The following is a 22,109-nucleotide window of genomic DNA, read 5'->3' as shown; positions in this document are numbered from 1 at the left end:
ACTTTACCTCCAACTCTGCAAAACATAAAAGAAAAAGTACCAGATTGGATGTTTTCAGGAACCCCAAAGCCAATCCAAGCGATCACTGAGCTGCCCCAACATCTAGTAGGAAGCAATGTGAGGGGCAGCCAGGAATAAGGGCCGCTCTAAAATGTTTTCTAGGAGGGCTTGGCACTGCAAGCTGGTGAGGCCTTATACATTTGCAGAGCACCTCGCCTAAAACTGAGACAAACTCAGTCACCCACACGCTCCTCAGGCGGGCAGAGGTGGCCAAAGCCTCCAGGCACCTGCTAATGCCCAGAGACAGGGCAGACACGGTCCAGGGAACTCCAGTCTTTGCGCTCCTCTCGGCCCCCTCGGGAGGGGGCCAACTCATCAATGACCTGATGGCACATCAGTCTAAAAGGCAGCAACGTCACCTCTTACTTGTGTAAGGAAGGAGGCATCATTCGTGGTGTGGGTTGCACACGTAGCGCTCGGCACTGCCGAAGTTCAAGATAGAAGGAAAGCGCCTAGCCAGGCCTCGGGAGCGACAGGTCGCGCTTGCCCACGGGCTCCACCTCCGGGCACCACCAACAGCGGGAGGGTGTTCCCACCTACCGCTACGTACCTTTCCTTCCGGCCACGGGGCTTTGGGAGGGCTTCTCGGGTCGCGCGGCGAGCAGGGCGGGGGAAGCGGGTCTCCGCTCGGCTTCCTCCTCCTCCTCCTCCAGCTCCTCCCGCGCCCTCCTCGGCTCAGGGGGTGGCGGTGCGGGTGGCAGCGAGGGCGGCCCCGCAGCGCCGTCCTGGCCCTTCGAGCAGGGCCTGCTGGGCTCCGGGTCCGGCCTCCCCGGCGGGCGCGCCGGCAGCTCCGCTGGGCAGGGCCTGCTCAGCCTGGAGACGGGGGAGTTCGGCGGCGTCCGGCCGGCGGGCTTGGGGGCCAGCGCGGGCTTGCGCACCCACGGCATTCTGCTCGCGGCCTTGTCGGGCTCGGGAGCCGGGGTCCGGCCCCCGGCCGTGGGGTGCCCCGGCGCCACCGCGGGTGCACGGGCACCTGGGGCAGTGTCCTCGCAGGGCGCCGGGGCCGGGCCGCGCGGCCGCGCCACACCCTCTGCCGGCTGCTCGCCCTGGGCAGGCGCCTGCCCGCCTGGGCCGTCCGCGGGGCCGCCCGGCCTCTTCTTCCGCTTTTGCTCTGGCTGCTGGTCGCCGTGGAAGCGCAAGGAGTAGTTGGTCCTTCTCAGTTTTATTCCGAAAGGCGAGGCATTTTCCTCCCCGCCTGGCACCACGGGGTCCGGCCTTCCTACGCTGACTGTCTCGCTGTCCGAGGTGGCCTCGGGCTCTGCACGGGCCACTGCTTTCTGTGGCGGGTCAGCAAGGCTTGGAACAAGGAAAGACGGAAGGTCTTTGGCAAATTTGTACCCCTCGGCGGGGTCTGTCAGCTCCAGCGTGGCCGCGCCCTTCAGGTGCTGCCTGGTACCGGCAGCCAGGGGCTGGGCTGCCGTGCCGTCGCCGGGCCCCAGCACGCCCCTCTTTCTCATGCTCTCCGCCTCTGCGTTTTCTTTGGAGGTTTCCGTGCCGCCATCGGAGAATTTCTGCCAGGCGGGCGTAATAGAGAACTTGGCGTTGACTGGTGGGGTCTTGCGGGGGTTCCCGTGGGAATCACAGCGGCCCCGTGGGGCGTGCTCAGCACCCGGCCGCCACGGGCCCCTCTCCCCGCGCCGCTCGCCTTCTGCGTTCCTCAGGATTCTGGACCGGATGGAAGCCCATTCGGCGAGGGCGGCCACACTGCCCGGGGCCTCTGCGGCGGGCCTGGCCTTCCCGCTGCCGACGCGGGAAGGGTTCTCCAGGACGGCGCCCTCCGCTCGCTTCTTTTCCTCTGACAGGCCCAGGAGAGACTTGCACGCCGTGTCCTTGATCTGGCTCAGGTTGACAGCCGGGCCGCAGAGCTGTGCTCCGGTGACCAGAATGGCCGTGTGGGGGATGCTCAGGGAGGAGGGCAGGGCGTGGGGGGCAGGGCTGGCTTTGCGGGCCTTCAGCTCGTGCGGAGCAGAGACGAGTCCCGCGTCTTTCATTGGTGTCACAGGGCTCAGATTGACTTTGGGGAACAGGATCTGCTTTCCTCCCGATGACACCTGGAAAGTGTAGGGTCTGGGCATGGCCTGCCTCTCGTCCACCTCCTGCCACCGGAGCTCCTCCCCCTGTCTGTCTGTCCCTGCAGGGGCAGCTGCCGTCTGCTCCGCTGGAGCCGGCGTCGCTTCCCCTCGCGCCGCTGGTTTCTGGGGAGGCCGTATGGTAGCACAACCATCATCCCTGTGCACATCCCCCTGCTCGCCCTGCTGCTCTCCAGATGGCTCCACCTCGTGGCTCTGCTTCTCAAAAATACTTGGCTCCTCGGAGTTCTCTCCCGGCTTCTCCGGTTTCAGGCGCTCTTGTTCTTCCGGTTTCTCTGCAAAGTCAGTCTGTGGCGGGTTGTCGTCCAGCTGCCGCTGACTCTCCTGTCCCGCGCTCGGTGCCTCCCGACACTCCTCCGCTCCCCGCCGCCACTGGGCCTCCGTTTCCTCCAGCTGTCTCGCCTCTTCCTTGGCCTCCTCCTCCTCCTGGTGCCTCTGCTCCTCCAGCTCCTCCTGCCGCTGGAGCTCCCGGAGCCGCTTTTCTTCTTCCTCTCGCAGCCTCTGCTCCTCCAGCTCCTCCAGCCTCTCCTCCTCTAGCCGCTGCGGCTCAGCCTCCTGCCACCTCTGCTCCTCCAGCTCCCCCAGTCTTCTGAGCTCCTTCAACTCTCTCTCCTCTTCTTCCTGCCACTGCTTCTCAGCCTCCTGCCGGCTCTGCACCTCCAGTGGCTCGGCCCCTTCTTCCAGACCCGGCAGGGCCTCCTCGACCCCCAGGCGCCCTCCTTCCTCCTGCTCCCTCTGCTCCGGGCCTGGGCAACCATGCTCCTCCAGTCGCTGCTTCTCCTCTCCGCGCTGCCTCACTTCGGCCCCTAGTTGTAGTTCTTTCTCTTCTGCCTCCTCTTCCTCTCCTTCCTCCTCCAAGAGTTCCTGCCTTCTGCTTTCTTCCCAAAGCCTCCTCTCTAGGGCCTGCAGTCTCTGCTCTTCCAGGCGTCTCCTCTCAGCTGCTTCAGCCTTTTGCCGTCTGCACTTGGCCTCAAGGTCCCTCCAGTATTCTTCTTGGCATCTCTTCTCTTCCTCGGAGTCCTGCAGCTCAGGTTCGTCTCCATGGCGGACTGCCTTGTCTTCTGCAGGGTGTCCATTCTGGTCCAGGGACAGCTGACTCGGAAGGCCACCTTGTTTATGCGGCTGATCCTAATATTGGTAAGGGAAACAATTAGCCTTTTTCCTTTTGCACAGGCAACCATGACTCATCCTATCCACAGTGTGGGTGGCCCTCTAACCCTCAAAAGAAGGGGCAGTTGTCCCTAAGTACAGAAACAGGTAAACTCAAGCTGTCACACCAAGAGTAAGTCGTGGGGATATAGGAAAAAAACCTCATCTTCATGTTTCTCTATAGATATCCTTTATTTGTCATTTTCAAATTCCTTTGGCTAAATATGAATGGTTATAGGAAAACCAATAGGAAATGAGAAAAAAGCAATAGGAAAATGAGAAAAAAATGAGATTTCGATTTCATCAAGGTTCCCTGAAACTTGTGACCTCGAAGTCTATCCCAATCAAACTGAAAAACTTTTGGCTAAGCCATGGCAGAGGAGAGCTGGGCCACCTTTCTGCTGCAAAGAAAACGCAAACTGTTTAGAGCCCCTCAAAAGGCAGCCTCTCTCTCTGAGGTCCACCTGCCACCCCCAGAGGGCAACATGTCAGAAAGGCGGGTGGGAAGCAAGTGGGCCAGCCTGCCCTGGTGCACTGCAGCACACTCAAGTCCCCAGGGCAGGAGACCTCATTCCTTCTACAGTCCCACTATGGTACAGCCCTACTTGATCAGTGCCCTGCAAGCCAGGACATCTGCCTGGTCAGCCAGGATGGGTTCTACATACCCCAGCGAGTCGTCTGTGCTTCTTTGACACCCTTTGGTTTTTTGGCTTGACAGACAGCTTGTGCCTGGCTGCACTGTTGTCCAGGCGAGCGATGGCCAGGGGGATGGCATCTAGGTTGACACTTTCAATGGTGCCAGCGGAAGAGAAGTGCCTTTTTGGCCGAGATGGTTTAACTGGAGCCACCTGTAGTGGAGGTTAAAATAAAAGGTCAGTCCAGATCAGAAAACAACCTGAAGGGAATCTCAGAAGAGGGCATCTCCTTGTTGGAGCCTCTACCTTGGCCAGCCTGGTCCAGGGAATGCTGGTGAGCAGAGTAGGGCAGCAGAGGGAACCGAGCCCTGCTTTTGGAATCCAAAGACAGGACCCTGACTGACTGTTCTGTCGGTGATATTTGCATTAACTTGTAAAGGTCACTTAATATTTCAGGGACTGATTTGCCTCCTCTGAATAATATGGGGGTTAGATTAGATCAAGGGTTGACAAAACAGAGCTGAGGATCCAGTCCTGCCTGCAGCCTGTTTTGGTAACTAAAGTTTTGTTGGAACAGAGCCTTGCCCATCGTCTGCTGTCCTTGGCCACCTGGGTGCTGTGAAGAGCAAAACAAAGGGGAGTTGTAGGTGGACCTTACAGCTATGAAACCTAAAATAAGTAGTAATTTGCTGAGCTCTGGACTAGCTCACTCAGTGTTAAGAACTCTGTAACTCTAAAAGCCTTCCCACTAACTCAGACACCATTATGAACATCTGTCAGCTTCTACCTTAGTCCCTTTGAGGAAGGGAATGTGTTTTTACATCTTCGTATCAGTCCCCTTTGTGCTCAAGCAGCAAATCTCATTTGGGAAGCACTCAATAAATATTTGTTGGAGCAATGAAGGAACAATAAAGCATAACATCAATAAAAGGGCATGAACTTTCTAACCCACAATAAATATTTTAGCAAAAAGTCACAGAGCACTAACACAGAGAAGACAAGTAGTGATTCTACAACATTTTGCTATGCTGATGGACAGTGACTGTAATGGGGTTTGTGGGGGAGACTTGGTATAGGGGAGAGCCTAGTAAACATAATATTCTTCATGTAATTGTAGATTAATGATAACAAAAAAAAGAGAAAAAAAAGGGGGATAACTCCCTGATAGGATAAAACTAACTGCAAATCAACGATTAATACATGCTTTACATATCCTTAATTTTGATCTTTTAAAGGGTGTCAGATGATCAGCTATGGAAGTACATTTTTCTGATAATATTCCTTTCTCTTAAAAAAAAAAAGCCGTTCCTGTGTGGTGATCTCCAATAGGTTCTTCACAATGGTACATAAAGGTCATGTCAAAGTGTGGGCAAAGGGTTTGTTGGTGTTTATACAGAGGATCAAAGCCTAATTTGGCTACACAGAAAATGAATTAAGATACAATATGAAGAAGAACTTCCAACATCAACATCCTCTGTTAGAGTCATTCCAGAAGATGATCATCAAAAAACTTCAACAAAGATCCTGGCGCTGCTGCAGTTGTAGCCACATTCATCCCACCGGTTCCTGGACTTGCCATTGAATGAAGAAGGAGATAGCTAAGCTGGCCTGTGCATACAGTAAAACAACAAATTTGACTGGATCTATATTGTCGGAACTCAACCAAGAATTAGGAAAAGTGCAAGTTGCAGCGCTCCAAAATCGTGCAACTATAGACTATCTACTGTTAAAAGAACACATGGGACGTGAACAGTTCCCAGGAATGTGTTGTTTTAATTTGTCTGATTTTTCTCAAACTATTCAAATTCAGTTAGACAATATCCATCATATCATTGATAAGTTTTCACAAATACCTAGGGTACCTAACTGGTTTTCTTGGTTTCACTGGATATGGCTGGTAATTGTAGGTCTGCTTTTGTTATGTAGCTGTATTCCTATTATGTTAATGTATGTGTGCAATTTAACTAGTAGTTTAAAACCTATACATGCTGAAGTTACTCTACAAAAAGATATGTCAAAGAAATAATCAATCTTCCCATGTTTTCTTCCGCCTGCTACTTCTATAGCTTTTCTTCTTCCTTCCTAATTACAACCCTTTAGTAGAATTCGTGCCTCATATCAAATTTACCGAGTATCATAACTCCTCCAAGTGGTAAAGACACCTCAAGACAAATGCTGGGCATAGAAGCCACAGGGCATAAATCTGCAAAGAAGTAAAAAGCTAACCTTTTCAAAGAATATTGCTTCTCTCTCACTTAACCAACTTTACATTTCCCTGTATGGCCCCGGAAGATGACTGGTTAGCCAGAGACGGGTAAGATTCCTCAAGGGAGGAACAACCTAAGACAGGCACAGTCGCAGGGGGGCCATCAGGAGAGAAATTGGGGACCAACAGAGGGGAGGCTTAGAACCTCATCCCCCCTGTTTTGACAGAAATCTTCTGCATCCGTGGATGTTTTGTTGCCCTTGTCTAGCTTGGATTAATACTTAGTCTACAGGCACACACCTGATAATCTACATTTGCTCTCTTACAGCACTAAACTCTGTTTTCTACCTTTATTTTGCATCTACCTACCACTTCAGCATTTTATTTAAAATAATAATAATAATAATAATAAGGGAGAAATGTGGGACTCACATATAAATCAAGTATAAAAATCAAACGAATAAGCATATCTGACTTGATTGTTTATAGTTCATGATGCGTGATCAAAACCGTAAGTTTCTGTGATATGCCTGCCCTTGCACTGTTCACCATGTAAGAACTTATTCACTATGTAAGACCTTGTTCACCATGTAAGAACTTGTTTGTTATGCTTCAGAAGATTGGAGACTGTTGAGATATAGGCTTGGGGTAGATCAATGACTGTGCATTGAGTCCCCTATACAGAATTCTATTGTTGTTAAGAACCATTTGATCAATAAATATGAGAGATGCCCTCTCAAAAAAAAAAAGTCACAGAACACTGAGTGCACCAAGAATCTGAAAAGGAGATGGTGCTGTTGAAAAAATGAAGGGCAGCCACGTGCCACACACAGGGGAGAGGGCAAGTCTTCAAAGGAATGTCCACAGCACTGCTTGCAGTTCTGTAATACAGATGCGATCACTTAAAAATCACAACTCCATAAGAACTGTACAGATTTAGACAGGTCAGAGAGACCACGGCTCAGCCTGAACCCCCAGGCCACACAGATTCAGAGCTAAGAGCTTTTACCGGTAAGCAGCCAGCCAAGAGTTCTGGGCTACCACCCGCCAGCACTCGGCAGACGGCGCTCACGGCCCTCCAGCTGTGCCCCAGCTCTCAAGATTTGGGACGTCAGACACACCCCAGGCCATCTGCCAGACTATTCCTGCTGTGAGTGTGGACCCAGTGGGGTTTAGCCAACAGCTTTACTTTTTGCAATTGCCTTCCATATTTATGCACAAAAGATAAAAGACCAAGCTAACTCCAAGAGCAAAATGGATGCTCAGTAAGTTCTACTTTATGACAGGAAGCACAGAAATATGGAAAAATAATTGCAGCCTTTGGACTCCTCGCTTTTTTTTGTTTATAGTTATATTTATACTAGGCATCAAATTCTGAACTATTATTGAAAAGAGATGACTTTCCATCCCCTAATAGATGCATGAGTAAAAGGAGTTAGTGTGAAATGTGCTAGACTGAAGACACAGATAAGCACTTAAAGCTGAGACTTAAATGCAGTATTTCCTTTCTAGTTATTTCCTGCTGGACCTCTTCATCATCTGGGTGGTGGCACTGTCTTGAGCATCGGGGCAGGCTCGGGGGCATACCCTGCTCCCTGTACTGTCTGTGAGACCTCGGGAGGAGCCCTGGGCACATGTGCAGGCAAGAAGCCTCCTGGGAGTGGGTGGGCCCTTCAGAAGCCCTGTGCCTGAGTGTCCACAGGGCTGCCGAGACTCCTGCAGGTGAAGTCCCAGGTTTCAATGGAACAAAGAAGTTAAAAAAAACAACATACAAGTAGAGAAGTGGTAAGGCCTTTTCTGATATATCTACATAGAAGGAGACTGCCTGACAGAATTTGGTACCTTCAGGTGTTCTGGAAGTCTTCTTCAATGGCTTAACAGTATCTTGAAGTACATGATATATTTAGGAATACTACCAGCATCTAAGCCCCGAAACACAGACGTGCTGGGAGTGTGACTTTAGTCCAGGCAGGGTTCAGGTCCAGGAGTTGCTCCAGCATCTACCACTGGTCGCACTTTGAAAGAATTTAAAGTAATGGATAAGGCTTTTATGCACAGAAAATGCATTTTTGAATGGAAAAATTAGGTAGATCATAAAAATGCAAAAAAAAAAGGAAAAATGGTTAAAGTAAGGAAACTAAATACTTAAGTCCAAACCATGTTACCTTCTCTTCCATCTCACATGTGGCTCCAGGCAGACTCAGAGGACTCAGAGGACTTGGTGTATCACTGGGCTGGAACATAATGAGAGCACTCAGGTCAATTGGCAGAATAGGAAGTTCTGGGCAGATAACCAGACATGGTCTGCTCCTGGAAAGGGCCACCCACAGGGTGCAGCTGGCTTCAAAGAGCCGGCAGGAGTCATGCTGGGGAGTTCACTGGGGTCCAGAATCGGCCAGGACTCCTGAGGTACAGAGCGCACCCTCCCCCTTCCCCAAGTTCAACACATTTCCCATCTGGGCAGTCTGCAACCTCTGTCGCTGGTGCATTTCCCCACTGCCACCCACCTGGGGAGCGTGCAGGGCTGTGTTACGCAGACAGCCTCCAACCTCAGAGCTTTTGACTTGGCGGCTGCCCTTTACCTGCTTCATAGATGTCTCACCTCTGTGCCAGACCTCTTCTCTGTGAGAGGGAACGGGGCCCTACCGATGCCACTCACTATGGGCTGGGCTGAAGTGAACAACTAGAGGACGCAAATATCAGAGGAAGGAGAGAAGAAGGCTGAAGCTCTCCACCCCAACCGCCTCGCCGCTCTCAGAACGCCCACACCGTGCCCTCGGCACCTTTCTGAGGTCCACTAAACCTGTGTCTGTGTCACCAATGCAAAAGGGTCTTATTGTCCCTTCCAGAGCAATGCCAGCTTGTCCTACCTCAGTCCGTCTTCTGCAGGACATTTAGAGTGTCTTTAGAAAATATAAATCAGATTATGTCACTGTCCTACCTGAAACTACTCACTGGCCTCTTATTACTTTGAGAATGGAATCACCTTTTCCCATGGTCTGTGTGGTCTGGTCTCTATGCCACACTGTACCTGCCCCCTGGCCCCTGGCCAGGGTCCAGCCGGTCACACTGATCTGCTTTCTGTTCTTTCAGGACAACCTCAGTCCTGTGTCTGTACTGACTCTTCCCTCTGCCTAGAACATGGTCCCCCCATCCCCAGGTTGCTCACGGCTGCTCTGACCTCCTTATGTAGAGAAGTGACCCCTCCGTGAACAACTTACTCCCTTTTCCATCACACTGTTTTATTTTCTTCACAGCATTTTTCTTGATATGAAGTTCTTATGTCTATTGTTGACTTGTCATTTGACTCTCCTCTCATTGGAGCAGGGAACTGTCCATGGAGGCGGCCCCTTGTCTAACCGTGCTCATCTCCATATTATGCACAGCTGGGGGAATGCCTGCTGAGCAGTGGTCCCCTTTTCCCCCAGGCCACACTGCCTTGCAGCTACTGGATCCTCAGCAACCATGAAAACACTGCTTCTGTCCTCGGAACATGCCTACATCAAGGCTGCAGGCCGCCGCTGCTGCCTGGCATGGAGAGGCTGGTTGGGGAAATCACCTCGGCCTTAGTGGGAGGGATGGGCCCCATCCTGCTTCACCCACCAGGTGTGCGGCTCCAGGGCTCACCAGGCCCAGGCAGAGACAGGCAACAGGGGTAGTCTGTCCTCCTTTTTACCCCCTTCCTCACTTCGCTCTACAAATTGCTTATCTGTGTTCCTACTCTTATGACGCAGTAGCTGATAACAAGCCTCACTTCTGAAGCATGCCCATTTTAATAACATCCAACATAATTCAGGCGTGTTGGCAGGCACAGCACAGCAAATGCCTCCCCTGGAGAACTCCCTGCTCAGCTGCTGGAAGACCTTTTTTCCTTGTCCCATAGAGGGCTGGGAACATCCCTTCTGCTGCTGGAAGGACCCTCTGCAGGATATGCTCACTGTGTTTCTTTCAGAGTGTCAAAAAGCCAAACTTAGCTAGGATAGTGCTGGACCAATGCAACTTTCCTTCCACACCAAATAAATTCAAGTTGGCCTATTTGATAGATTCTGTCTTTTTGAGCACCTACTTCTTTCTTTTCTCATTTCCCTTTAAATTAGTTTAATTGACCAAATAATTATTCAGTACTACAGAGTACTAGCTAAATCCTGGGGAGACAGATGCGTAAGATCCAGTTTGTCCTCAAGGAACACAGCATTTACAGATGGAGAGAAAACAGATACGGATGGAGTACCAATGTCTAAGAGCACTAAGGATGCACAGTAAAGACATGAAGTAGGCAGTACAGCTTTGAGGTGAGGCCAGGTAAGCCTTCCCAGAAGACGTGGGCCAACCTGAGTCTGAGAGTAAGTGGAAGATACTGGGAAGAGCATGTGCAAAGGGCACATCTCCTCTTCCTTTAAGGCAGACCCACAGATCGAGGCACCTGCCCAGGAAGTGCCCTCCATCCCTGAGCTACACACCAGGAAAGTGGCTCCCACCTTCTTCCCTGCACCACAGACCTCATGGGTCAGACTTCTGTCTACTACCCAACATCCTTCCAGGAATTAACAGCAATCAAGTTGCTACTTCCTGGAGGAGCCTTACTTTGTTCTCTATGTCTGAGAGGATGACGTCCTGAGTTACAGTTTCCATGGGGCTGGTCAGGAACAGATCCTCTTCTAAGCGAGCCTGGCCCCTGTCTGCCTTCTTCATGGGGATGGCATTGGGTGGTGGTTGCCCAAACTTGATGTTCTTGCCCAACTGTTGCTGGAAAGAAACAAAAGAAAGATGTTGTGAAGCAGTGAAGCAGTTCACAATAATCACAACCAGGTTCCCTGCATACCTGGTGGGCATGGAGGCATATGCTGTATGCAACTCTAGACTAAACACTATGCCAGCAAACCACAGTGCAGTCCTGGTATAAGTGAATTTATCTTCACTTTTCTTTTTCTTTCCCACCTTTGAGCCATGAACTTTTTCACCCAGCCACCTCTTTCATGGAGATGTCAGCACTTTCTAGGGGTTAGAGAGGTCATATTTCTGAACCACGAGTTGGGATATATGTTATGAAAAACATTTTTTGATTAACTTACAAATGTACCTAAGAAGTCTTATAAAAGTACAAAAATTGTATAGAAAATAGTTACATGAGATACAGGAACCACTGGGGGAAATTAAGATACTATGGCTGCTCCAACAAGGGAATTCTTCAGGCCCTTTTGAACACACTCCCCTTGAACATTTATACAACTGCCTTCCTCACCAGCCCCTAACTTGACAGTCACATTCTGGTCACAGTGGGTACCGCTGACAAGGTAAACAGGACCCCAGGGCCAGCAAGCCTTTCCACGATCAATGCTGGCATCATGGAAGGGGTGGGACTGATCTTGTCCTTCCAGCAGGACTGCTCTGCTTTGCTGCAGTGCCACTAAGAACGATGGACAGAAGGAACCAAGCGGGGAAGGCACAGAGAAGCAGGCGGGAAGAGAGGGTCAAGGAGGGGCTGATTACAGGTGGGAGGGAGCTAAAAAGCTGGGAGAAGGGACGGAAAAACGGGGCAGAAATTAGCAGTAGAAAATAGTATTTATAGTTAGAGTAAAGCTGGACTAGAAAAGGAAATGTAGTCCCTGAAGAAAAATACATAAACATAATAGCTAAAGATGGGGCAGTCTTTTTAATGGGCTGTGGTAGAGAAAAAAAGGCATTCAGGAAGAAAAGTGGCACGCCGTGGGAATCTGAGACTACTGAGTTGAATATATTGTACAAACAACTGCCTTTATCTACGGCAGGGTTTCTCAGTCCTGGCACTGCTGACATTCCAGGCCAGCTGATTCTTTGCTGTGCGGACTGTCCTGTGTGGGGAGGATGTCTAGCAGTGCCCCTGGGCTCTGGGCACTAGATGCCAGTAGTAACCCCTGGTCCCCGTCAAGACCACTGGAAACGTCTCCAGACATCCGTTGCCCAGTGTCCTCTGGGGAGCAGGATTGTCGCTAGCAGCGAAGAGTTACAGGGAGGTACTTGGGCTTCACAGTCCTAACACGCCTCCAAAAAAAAAAAAAAAAAGGAAAAGAGAATATATTATCTTTAATATATTATCTTCATGATATTTATCTTTAATCTGGCTAATATTTAATCCCTCAGAGCTGCAAAGAGCTTTAGTAATCACATAGTCTAATCTATTTTCTTTACAAAAGAAGTTAGAGATCCAGCGGGAAGAGGTAATTGGCACAAGCTTATGGGAAGAAAGGCCCCAAAGGGACTTGAATCCAGGTCTTCTAAAATCAGTGTTATTTTCATTGCGCTCCACTGATCTAATAAAATTGACATTGCACTTCCTTTTTCTTAAAGGGGCAGAGATAAAGGACTCATGTGGCATTTTAAAGACCTCACTGAAACTCCCTGACAGGAACTCCTCAAGGGAAATGCTCCCCCTGCCTTTGAGCTCAAGGATGCCAAACCCTCACCGCACCCCCGCTCCGCTTGAGCACGACACCCCCTTGGGCTTGCATGGTGGACAGTGAGATTGCAGAAACATGGAAGAGATGAACCCAAGACTCCCCTCTCCGCAGCCCGGGGCCCCCAGCATGCCAAGCCAGGACCTGCTGGTTTCAGCTTGAGCCTGGCTCCCTTGGCACCACAGGGAAGAAGCACACAGAAAGCCCGAGTTCAGCCAGTGAAGTACAGCTTGAGCAGCCTAAAACGGTTTCAGGGAGAAGGCTGAAGAAGGATGTCTTCTAAAAACAAGTTTAGCAGGAAGCAGCAGCTGGTATCCATTCTGAGCAGATCAATAAGCAGGCAGGTGAGAAAAGCCCATGGAGTCAGACAAGAGGACACAGTGTAGCAAAGTCCCAGACCCATCTCCCTCTGCAGCCCTGGGCAGAAGAGGCGGGAATGGCTCCTGAGTCCTAGAGAAAGCCTTAGCAGCAGCTGCCTCTGGGACTCCCACAGCCCAGCCTTTGGTTTACCAGTTATCCCTTCTCTGGCAGTGTTGGCTAAGAACTGGAAACTGTTCTGCATCCCCCTGAACTGAGACCTCCTGTCTCAGGGTGGGCCATCTACCAGTGCTCTGGAATGAGTGAGTCGAGGGTACATCTGTTATAATGGAAATAGTAATTCTTTAATGAGCCTCCAAGGAGAACCTGGCCTAACACTCTACTGCTATTTAGTTAGGATTTTTGCCACCATCACAAAAAAGGGTGAATACGCTGATACTTTTCTGCATTAGGCACTTTTTAGAATACTAATGTTGGTCCATCCTGATGCTTAAGAGACAAAAAATAATAAGGCAAAATGTAATCACAGTCTAGATTGAAATAAACTCCAAAGATGGGATGAAAAACGAAAGAGAAAATGGAAAAAACTGTAGATAGAACAAGCACAGGAAAAACAAGATACATGAGCTGAGAAACGGAAAGGGTAATGTTAAGAAATAGAGAGTTAAAGAAGAGGCAACTGGAGAGGGAGGTGCAGGGGGCAGAGGAAATGCACAGGAAGCAAGAGCGGGGAGGGCCCAAGAAGAGCTGCGAACCTGGCTGCAGACCCCCTGGCTGAAGGGTGGGGGTGGGGGAGTGGGAAGGAGGAGAGAAACGGAGGGAAGACAGGAGGGAGGCGATGGGAATGTACGGGTATTTCAAAGGGTTGATTTATGTCACCGATGTGTTCATCCTGGCAAAAGACACAATGCTGTTGCTTTTGTGAATGACAATGTGCTAACTTAAAATCACTTTAGAGGAAGTATCTTGAGGTTGGTGGCTAGGAAGCTGAGGAGGAGGGGGCATCCAGGTCATGAAAAAAATGATGGCCACTTAGCAGGGATCCAGAGCAGCCTCTCAGTCCAAAGGATGGTCTTCACAGACACACCCTGCGGCTGTTGGGGGTGAGATGGGAACAAGACCAGGGCAGACTTAGGGCCCAAGGCCACAGTCCAGGCTCTGGAGGCCAGTGTCCCTGCAGCCACACGCTGCCCTCATGTGCAGGGCCAGCTCCAAATGCTCGGAGGAGCCCGGGGTGTCGCGACACATTGTGCGATCTGTTGACAATTAATGCTAAAACCTGTCCGGCAATCTCAGGTGTTTTGTGAATTGAATACACGATAAATGTGGCTTTCTTGTGACGTTAATCCTGCCCACTATTTAGGCATTGTCCTGAGAGTCACTTTGATATAAGCAACACTGAAAATCAGATTGTTAATGTGAGCTTTCCCTTAAGTTTTCAGAGAAATAAACTACTCCCACTCCCTCTACTTTTTTTTTTTATATACACATAGGCTCATTATACACACTGTAGTTACAAGGACCAGAGAAGAGAGGGGAACATTGTGCCTATACTGAAGTCCATGCTGCTGGTGGCTGTGAATACAGTTACTGTTGATCCTGGAATGTGAGCAAAAAGGGACAATATTTTAGTCACTCAACTTGGGCCATTTTGTTGTGATATGGAATGCTGGAGAATGATGTTATGGGAATGCACATCCATATTTATGAGGCTGTTTCCTATGGTGTGGAAATTCTAAGCATATCATATTCTGCAGCTCTCACACTACCAGGATTTAGATTTTCCCATATTTTTCACAGCTGTCCTTTAGACCACATCTGTTAGAATACAGCACAGGGAAAATAAAGTTGCTGTCTTCTTGAGGGAACTATGGATACTCCCCTAATTAAAATGATTTTTTTAAAAAAAGGAAAAGATAAAAGCATGCAAATTTAAAGATACCCGCCCTGGGCCCAAGTGACTAAGAGTGGGTATTTATTCTTTGGTCCCTAAAAGCTGCATGAGGTGTCAAAACCCTCAAAGGTATGACACTGGCATTTCTGAGTGAAATCCAGCTCAGCAGGAGACAGCAGCTACTCAATATGGAGGCTTCCCCTCCTGAGCTAAATACTGTGTGGACTAATAGACTGAGCATTTTCTGACAAGGTGTGGTCTAATTCTAAAAATCACCTGCAGGCTTAAATGTTGTGTTCCTGAGTTTTCTCATCAGTTAGTATATACTTTGGAACCTGGTCTCATCTGAAATAAACAGACACCTCCCTGTTTGTGCTCTAGGCAGCTGTAAGGTACTGTCAAGGTCACTGAAGTGCAAATGCAGTGAAGTGTGAAGCTTATAAAGCCACTTTGTACCAATGTAGAACAGTGATTTTGGATAGATGGCAGATTTTAAGAACTGGAGGGGCCCTTCAGATCATCTGTCACAAGCATCCCCTTATTTTTCAGATGGGGAAATAAGGGCCAGAGATGTTAAATAACTCTACCTGAGGCTGCACAGCCAGGTGGAGGCAGAGCATGGGCTTTTTATTTCACCCACTGGCCATGCAACAACTGTTATGCACAGGTCCTCAAAAAGGTTTCCATTGTTGCTTTTGTCCCTGTAACTGTCCTGTTTATTAAAATTTGTTCTCACTATGCACATGTATTATTTTTATACTCAGAAAAAAAAAAAGCAAGTTTTCTTTTAAAGGTTAAATCATTTGCCACAGAAATTTTGGCAGGTGTTAGATTCACTTTATTCAGAAAAGTGTGGGCTTATGTATGCTGTATTCATGTGTACTCATTAGAAAGATAGTAACAGCCAAGGGTGAAACATAGTTTTAGCTGAAATAACTATGTGTGGACACTAGAGGGCAACGTTCCAAATGCGGTAATTAAAGGCAAGGTACTATGGGTTTCCAAGGGCTGGTAAGTTCTTAAAAAGCCAGAGAAAAATGGCCCTAAAAATTCGCATTCCAATTGAAATCTCATTTCAAAAGAATGTCTTAATAATGGTAGCTAACCAGCTGGACATCAGCCTGCTGTCCAAATAGGTGTTATCCATTACCTGTCTCTCTTTTTTTAATAAACATACACACATAAAGACAATTTCAGACATAAAAACATACATGCCTCTGACATAACCACACCCTCATTCCATGCTGGAGCCTGCGAGGGGGTGGTGGTGTGCTGTTTACTAAGCATCAATGCCAGCATAACGTTGTCATGGAAAAATGCAAAGCATTCATGCAAGTTAATAAAGTTAACTACTAGTTCTACGACTTACCAGGAACATACTGCTTAGTCGACTGAAAAATAAAGCACAGTCTTTTGGGGGTGATACAGTTATATCTTATGTCACTCCAAAAATCACATTTTGTATGATAATAGTCCCCATTACCCTCCTCAAAGAGCAAAGTCTTTCATTTTTTAAAAATATAAGAGAAAAAGAAATATATATATATATATATATAAAACTAAAGAGCTCTAAAGAAGCGTGTGAACCCACGCAGGAGAAACAGACTCAGGCAGACCTTGAGTGAGGAGATGCTTTCCCGAGGCGAGCACTCAAATTAGTTACTCTGCTTTGCTCACATTTCTCATCCTGTGGTAACAGAATTGCTGCTTCAGGAAAGTTGTTTTACGTTTTATTTATTATGAGATCAGATTCTTTTTTTTTTTGAGAGGGCATCTCTCATATTTATTAATCATATGGTTGTTAACTACAATAAAATTCTGTATAGGGGACTCAATGCACAATCATTAATCAACCCCAAGCCTAATTCTCAACAGTCTCCAATCTTCTGAAGCATAACGAACAAGTTCTTACATGGAGAACAAGTTCTTACATAGTGAATAAGTTCTTACATGGTGAACAGTGCAAGGGCAGCCATCACAGAAACTTTCAGTTTTGATCATGCATCATGAAGTATAAACAATCAGGTCAAATATGATTATTCATTTGATTTTTATACTTGATTTATATGTGAATCCCACATTTCTCCCTTATTATTATTATTATTATTATTTTTAATAAAATGCTGAAGTGGTAGGTAGATACAAGATAAAGGTAGAAAACATAGTTTAGTGCTGTAAGAGGGCAAATGTAGATGATCAGGTGTGTGCCTGTAGACTATGTGTTAATCCAAGCTACACCAGGGCAATAAAACATCCACGTATGCAGAAGATTTCTCTCAAAACAGGGGGGGTGAGGTTCTAAGCCTCACCTCTGTTGATCCTCAATTTCTCTCCTGATGGCCCCCCTGCGACTGTGCCTGTCTTAGGTTGTTCCTCCCTTGAGGAATCTTACCCGTGAGATCAGATTCTTTAAACTCGCACCTGATAACATTAATAGGAGCAAGAGGCACTCGTATTTTTATTGAGTTTCTGTATTTTCAATACTGCAGAGTTATTTATCTTTCACAACTGCAAATCCACTTCTGGAGGGGCAGTGGCCTGTGGTATGATGCTACAGAGCAGAAATCATTTAAGGCAATGGATTATTATCTAATTTTTAAAGAACTCCTTGAAAGCCCTTGTAAAATACAGCTGTTTTATGGACTGAAATCTGTAGTTATTCCTCTTAGAAAAGGGGTATTATGATCCAGGAGTTCAGAAGTTCCTAGGAATCAAAGACTTCAAGTAGGAAAGGTAAGGGTAGGCGGGGGTCTGGTTTTCTTTGGCCGCCACCACCCTTCCCTCTTCTCCAGCCTATGAGAAGGGACAGCTTGCTTTTTCTTCGATGCCTATGAAACATGTAACAGCACAGCCAGCAAGAACCAAGAATGGAACCTCAGTAGGAAATGCTGTAATTTGAAGTATGTGCCTAGGTTAGCTCTGAGGGGCAGGACTATGGCCTCGAGCAGTATGTAGTAGTTGTAAAGATCCAGGCAAGATCCAGGCAAGTTCGGGTGTGGTTCCAGGGTGTTGGCTATTTCCCCATTTGCCATATGTTTTATTTAGCTGAGTGTGTGTGGAATACATAACCAAACACAGACCTCAAAATATGTAGACAATGTTCAATGGAAACAAGAACATTTCAAGAAAATAGAAACTTTTCTTTGAGTACTTCACTGGGTTGGCAGCTACTCAAGCCAGCTGTTCCTTTTCACCTCATTCATTCGTTGTTAGCGACTAACAGATGGGCAGAAACCAGCGAATCAGAGTCCCCCGTTCATCATCTGCTCGCCTCCCAGTGCTCCCATCTTGGACAAGCACTTGCTCAGGCTCTTCTGTCAGGTGCGAGTGAGTTCTACAGAGCAACTGGGCAAACTTTACACAGTCAGATTCCAGGTGTCCGTTCTCCCCTGGCTTTTCCTGGACTCCCATTATTTCAATCACATTTAATGAAGAATTATTTAATTATATCTTTATTATTAACGAGCTACCACCTGAGTCCATTTTATGTAGGAAAACTGCCCAACTCTGTAGTGTGAAAAAGGTGGGAGGTTTAGGAGTTTCATGGCACTCCTTTGAGACATGGTAGGAACCAGAGCTACAAACACAGCTGGCACAATAAGGAGGCACAATAAGGAGGCACACGATTCACTGTCCAAGCAGAGACTGGGAAAGGAAGGTTTGCTGTGCGTCCCCTCAGCAGACAATCAACACTGTACTGGAGTAAAGGCCAACTGAGTGGCTGGGAACTCTTTGCTCCCAAGCAACTCCTGCAGCCTCTCCTGGGCACCTGTTCTCTTGATTCCAATTAAAAACAAGGGAACAATTTGAGAGAGAAGGAGAGGGGGTGTTATGTAGGTGGGTACAATGGTGACTGTGCACCTCTCACAGGTGGACAGAAGAGAATGAATCCATTTGAGAAAGCAAAAATTCTCACCAGGAACTACCCCTGGACCTCCCAACCCATTACTCACAGCCAAACTGGAGACTTTTCCCCTTCCCTCCACAGCTGGGCCCCCTGCTATGGCTCTGACCTTCCAATCTCAAGCTGTCTTACCTGAAAAGTTTTGACTTTGCCCAGGATGTTGTCCTGTGACACTGCTTGAATTGTCTGCTCACTTTCTGCTCCCCCATCAGGGATAAAAATACTGTCATGGGAAAATGCCCGAGTTCCCATAGAATAGTTGAAGGACCTGGAATGCAAATCATGTGCTTCATTTTATTAGGATGACAAACTTTCTTTTGGCAATCCAATTTCCTGTTCCTCCTAAGTTTGGGGATTTGCCCTGCCTCAGTCCAAAGGCACTTTCAGCGTTGTGTCCTTTTCTGCTAGGGGTCAAACACTGGGTGGATGAGAGGGTTCCCGAGGTCCCACATGAAAGGGGACATGGGTCCAATACAGCGCCATTTCAGAACCAACTCACTGAGAGAACTCAAAGGCATGCATTTGCAGAGCACCTGGGACAGACAGCACCTCAGGAACTAGCTGGAGGAGCCTGTCACTATCAGTTTTACCCCAGCAAGTCTTGTTAACCAGCACTTTTTAGTAACACACAGATCTGTAAGTAAGGATGAGTTTCTTTCAGCTTAACAATCAAATTGGAAGAAAGATACACACATCTAAAACAAAGAGTTGACAAGGACTAGAATTGCTGAAAGCAACTTAAAAATGAAAGAACCTCTCTGGTGAGACACTTCAGGAATTCAGAGAAAGAGGGGAGAACTGTGTGTTAGGGCAATTTTGATGGGCTTTGTGGACACTGAGCAGCTTATAGGCGGTAGGTACTCAACAATAAAAACTTTTCAGTTGAAGGGCTGGACTTCAAGAATTCCAGACTTCCATCTGACGATGAGGTACAGGCAGGCGAACTGCAACAAAAGGGAACAGCAGAAGCTGACTGTTTCGTCCTTGATCTGGAAACTAGCTCATCTCTGGGAAGGAATACACATCGAGGCTGCTCACAGGGGCAGTCACACTCTCACTGTCAGGCCAGGCGGGCCCGTTTCCGTGATGCCAGGCAGACTCCCAGGGCTGCGAGAGTGCCACTTCTCCCTCACCGGTGTCGCACCTAGAGGGCCTCCCAGTGCCCCAGGGGCACCAGAGAGGAGCCAGCCCTGGAGGGAAGGCACCTCCAGCTGGTGCCTCTGAACTGAATTTCAGAAATGCAGTGGACAGAGTCCCGACCAAGTCTAGACCTAGTTGGGAAGACTGAGTACCAAATTGTACCAACTAATTTGCCAAATTAGAGAGCACGGCATAAAAGCACGTGAGGTTTTGGATGTAAGCCTCCTAGCTGTGTGATCTCAGCAATAATAATGGTAATAATGATAACCACCAACCTTTACTCTGATGAAAACACTGTGCTGAGAGTTTTATTTTCACTATCTCAACACCAACATCTTGTTGCAGATGAAACTCAGGGCATAAATAACCTTATCTAAAGTCATCCAGATAGAAGTAATAGAGTGAGAAACTGAACTCATATCTGCTGAATACAATCCCATGCCAGTAAAATCAAGTGTTCTAAAGTGGTGGAAGGACTTAGATGATTCCCTCCCATGAGTGACACAGAGAGATGGACGGGTCAGGGGGAGAGAAAGATAGGGTGCAAAGGCAGTGTGGACTGAATTCTGAGAGGGCTGAAGACACAAATAGCCAGAATAATGGGTATGCCTCCAGCTACACAGCGTAAGACTCTGTATATATAACAGCAGCCCACGTTATGAAATACAAGGCATTGTTTTAGGATATGAATATGAAAGGGAATAAAATATATCATTATCTCCCTGTTCTCAAAGCCTCTTTGACCTACCTTATAAACTGACCTTCCAGCTACACCTAAATATGCTGCAAAATAAACTTTTCATTCAAAGTTACAGCGTCAAACCTTTTAATATTCTGTTTGAACTTCTCTCTCAAATCCCCTGGCTATGATTCAGATGGAAGAAGAGGAAACTGATTTCATTTCTCCACAGTGTTTTTTACAAATGGCTTATAAACATACACAGGCTCTGCAGTACAAACACATACACGCACAAGTTCATTTCAGATGCTTCATAAATGTTCACTAACATCTCATGGTGGTGTGACCACAGCACACTAAAGTCAGGCCAAGTTCCATTCCAGTTTCTAGATCAATCTTGATTAAAACATGACATTTCTCTCTCTGTTCCCATTCTTTCTTCCAGGCAAGCTAAGAACTGACACTCCTGCTTTTCTGTGCCCTAAATGTTCCTTGTTGCCACAGGACTTAATGTGCACCCATTATCCATTTTCCAATAACCATATTGAAAAATAAAGAAAATGAATAGTATTAATAGTTGTAAGAATTATAATAACAGTCGCAGTAGAAACATTAACACTGGTTAAATTTTATCAGGTACTTGAATGTCCCTTGTTAATGTGCTAATGTCTTTAATATAATACCTAAATCTTACAGATACATGGTGTTAAAACCATATGTGGTAGGCACTTTTTGTAGATACAGAAACTAAGGCTTAAAGACAGTGAGTGGTGTACTACAAATTAAGTGACTATATGTGTACATCTGTTCCTGGCCTCTGTTCCATTGATATATTTGCCTGTTTCTACAGCAAGAATCCAATGCTGTCGTAACTACTTTAGCTTTTTAATGAGTCCTGAAATCTGTTAATGTAAGCTCTCCAGCTCTGATTTTTTTTCCAAGATAGCTACTCTTAATCTCATTGTATCTCTACATAAATTTATGCACACATATATTCTAACATACTCCTGGGATTACTTGCATCCTAACATTGGATCTTCAGATAAATTTTGAGATAACTGACATCTTTACAATATTCAATCTTTTAATCCATTTATTTAGATTCTCTTTACTTGCAATGTTGTAGTTCTTTATGTAGACGTCTTACACATATTTTGGTAGATTTATTCATACATATTTGATGTTTCTGAATCCACTATAAACGGCATAAATGAAATTTCTATTTTCTAATTGTTATTGGTAGCGTATTAAAGTACAATTGATTTTTGTATACTGATCTCATAACATAGCCTAAAGCTACTCTTCTGGCTTGGCTTTAACAGCCACTTTCAATAACTGTCTATTTACTCCAATACTACACTCTCTTCTCCCCCGGTGTCTCCAGCTACACAGTGAACCCTGCTACTAGGCCATCCCACTATCTGCAACGTCAACATGAAATAAACAAAACTCATCAGTGTTTCCCACAGAACTCCCATCTTTCCTATTTCTTACTATTATCCCTCAGGCTCTGTGCTATGTGATGTTGTAAGTGAGGTCAGATCCAAGTTAGGGGAAAGCTATAGTGCTAAAGACCTTAGTGAATAACACCATCTGTCCT

The 22,109-nt window shown here is 47.1% G+C and overlaps 1 protein-coding gene across 5 annotated transcripts in view; it reads right to left on the bottom strand.

The window, feature by feature from the left end:
- CRACD (capping protein inhibiting regulator of actin dynamics) overlaps nt 1–22,109 on the bottom strand; it is a 280,742-nt gene that overhangs the window by 12,026 nt on the left and 246,607 nt on the right. For 3 of the 5 annotated variants that reach the window (XM_057502247.1, XM_036895229.2, XM_036895230.2), the window contains 5 exons: nt 18,823–18,958; nt 10,725–10,886; nt 8,306–8,374; nt 3,965–4,147; nt 611–3,278 (listed from right to left, as the gene is read on the bottom strand). In XM_057502247.1, the coding sequence (XP_057358230.1) occupies nt 611–3,278; nt 3,965–4,147; nt 8,306–8,374; nt 10,725–10,886; nt 18,823–18,958 (3,218 nt within the window). Of the gene's footprint in view, nt 1–610; nt 3,279–3,964; nt 4,148–8,305; nt 8,375–10,724; nt 10,887–16,155; nt 16,178–18,822; nt 18,959–22,109 lie in introns of those variants that run through there. The other 2 variants (XM_036895231.2, XM_057502248.1) reach the window with 2 other exon arrangements.

This window comes from Manis pentadactyla, chromosome 5 (assembly GCF_030020395.1).
Source record: "Manis pentadactyla isolate mManPen7 chromosome 5, mManPen7.hap1, whole genome shotgun sequence".
In the NCBI taxonomy this organism is placed as follows: Eukaryota; Metazoa; Chordata; class Mammalia; order Pholidota; family Manidae; genus Manis; species Manis pentadactyla.
This window is presented reverse-complemented; position numbering and strand designations above follow the sequence as displayed.